Genomic DNA, 2,305 nt, shown 5'->3' with positions numbered 1-2,305 from the left:
TATAACAATAATAATAAAGTCTGTAATCAGTTATTATTATTTAATCATGTTCAGTATTTATTATAACTTCTCCTGTTTAATAATAACAGCTATAATTCCTCCTGCAGGAACCCTGATGTGTCTCATTGTTCTCTGTTTAATCTGCTGATGATGTTTGTTTGACTTGTTTTCTGCAGAACTTCAGAAAAGAAACAAAGAAGAAAAAACTGAGCTGACAGAAAAGTTTCAGGCTGCTGAAAACGAGCTGAAGGTAAAAATAGAGATAGAAAGATGATTTCATTTATTAGTTTATAGATTGTGTGTGTGTGTGTGTGTGTGTGTGTGTGTGTGTGTGTGTGTTTGTGTGTACTCATCCTGCTGATCTGTGTGTGTGTGTGTGTATGTGTGTGTGTGTGTGTGTGTGTGTGTACTCATCCTGCTGATCTGTGTTATTAAAGGTAAAGGTCTCGGAGCTGTCAGCTGATCTGCAGGTTTATAACGAGCTGAAGAGACGAGTCCAAGAATCCACGTTTAAGAAAGATCTGAAGAGGAATATACAGGTGGGGGGGGAGTGTGTGTTAATGTGGGGGGGGGGGGGGGGGGGAGTGTTACTGTGGGGGGGGGGGGCTGGAGGGGGGGAGTTAGGGTTACTGTGTGTGTTACTGTGTGTGTGTTACTGTGTGTGTGTGTGTGTTATTTTATTTAATCAGAATTAATCTCAAAGTAAAACTCTAAACATTTATTAAGTATTAAACTCTTCTACAGTCTGACGTCATGATTCTCTAATAAAAACTTTAATAAACTCTCTGACCTCTGACCTTTAGGCCCACGGCAGCCCCGGTGCATTCTGGGAGTCTGAGCAGGAGTCTCTGCTGTTCGTCATCGAGATGAAGTCTGAGCGCGTGCAGGAGCAGAACAGGAAGCTGCAGCAGATGGACGCGCTGGTAGGAAGACCTTCGAAATAAAACTCCTGTAATATAATATAAAATATACTATGAGATATATTATACCTCCTCCTCTTCCTCCTCCTCCTCTTCCTCCTTCTCCTCCTCCTCCTCCTTCTCCTCCTCCTCCTCCTCTTCCTTCTCCTCCTCCTCCTCCTCTTCCTCCTTCAGGTGGAGAAGAATCTGTCTCTGGAGGATCAGATCATTAACATCTTGCAGCAGAACGAAGATCTGGGAGTCAGAATAGAAAACTGTCAAAGTCTCATTCAGTAAGTTCACTTCAACATTATCAACATTCATCAGCTTCCTCCTCATCTTCCTCCTCCTCATCCTCCTCCTCTTCCTCCTCCTCATCATCCTCCTTTTCCTCCTCATCCTCCTCATCCTCCTCCTTTTCCTCCTCTTCCTCCTCATCATCCTCTCCTTCATCTAACAGCAGCAGTACTTTGGCGCCTCCTGCTGGACGTTTCTCCTGCTGCAATAAATCAGTTTGTTTTTGTTTTTAAATGAAAATTTAGAAAAAACAAAAGCAGACAAAACAATGTAAGAAAAATAAGAAAAAACCTTAAATCTACCTTAAAATGCTAAACTAACAAATCACTTAAAACTTCATGTAATAATTTCTGTGTTCATTAAAGCTTTTTCCTCCTGACGTTATTTACTATTCTGATGAGTTTGCTGCTCGTTAAACTATCAGAAGCTTCTGATTTTAACATTTATCAACAAACAAACCAACAGCAACAAGTAAAAACTCCTAACCCTCCTCTTCATCATCATCTTCATCTTCCTCCTTATCCTCATCTTCCTCTTCCTTCTCCTGCTCCTCATCATCCTCTTCATCCTCACCCTCATCCTCCTCATCCTCTTCCTCCTCATCATCTTCCTCCTCCTACTCCTCCTCTTCTTCCTCATCTCCCTCTTCCTCTTCATCCTCATCTTCCTCCTCTTCCTCCTCTTTTCTGGAAGAAGCTGCTGCAGTGCCTCAGAAGATGATGTTAATCTCTCGTTTCCTCTCTCGTCTCTTCAGGCAGCTGTCGAAGGAGCAGCAGGACCTCAAGGCTGCGCTGGAGAGGCAGGTTATAGTGAACCAGAAGCTTTCTCAGGAAAAAGAGCAGCTGATGTTTAAGCTGAGACACAGAGACTCGAGCCGCGGCCCGACCATCCACATCGCAGCCATGGTGCCTGAGATCGCTCCCAGATGATCCCAGCGCACAAACCGGACTGTTTCATTCACTCTGCTGCTCCGGGATCAGATTTAAGGGCTTTAAAACCTGGATCCTGTCACATGACCCCCCCCCCCCCCTCCTAAATAACAGGGGGGGGACCAGAGAACGACCACATGATCAAACCTCTGAGGACTCTTAGCGACTGATCTGATGTGT

At 44.0% G+C, this 2,305-nt stretch overlaps 1 protein-coding gene across 1 annotated transcript in view; it reads left to right on the top strand.

Moving 5' to 3' along the window:
* Positions 1 to 2,305, top strand: part of LOC133986366 (coiled-coil domain-containing protein 69-like) — a 4,262-nt gene extending 1,957 nt beyond the window's left edge. The window contains exons 2-6 of the mRNA XM_062426188.1: positions 177 to 250; positions 438 to 539; positions 804 to 923; positions 1,095 to 1,192; positions 1,951 to 2,305. Of these exons, the coding sequence (XP_062282172.1) occupies positions 177 to 250; positions 438 to 539; positions 804 to 923; positions 1,095 to 1,192; positions 1,951 to 2,125 (569 nt within the window). The 3' untranslated portion in view covers positions 2,126 to 2,305. The remainder of the gene's footprint in view (positions 1 to 176; positions 251 to 437; positions 540 to 803; positions 924 to 1,094; positions 1,193 to 1,950) is intronic.

The sequence above is a fragment of the Scomber scombrus genome, chromosome 9, assembly GCF_963691925.1.
Source record: "Scomber scombrus chromosome 9, fScoSco1.1, whole genome shotgun sequence".
Lineage (NCBI taxonomy): Eukaryota > Metazoa > Chordata > Actinopteri > Scombriformes > Scombridae > Scomber > Scomber scombrus.
The sequence above is the reverse complement of the archived record's forward strand: the minus strand, read 5'-3'. Positions and strand labels throughout refer to the sequence as shown.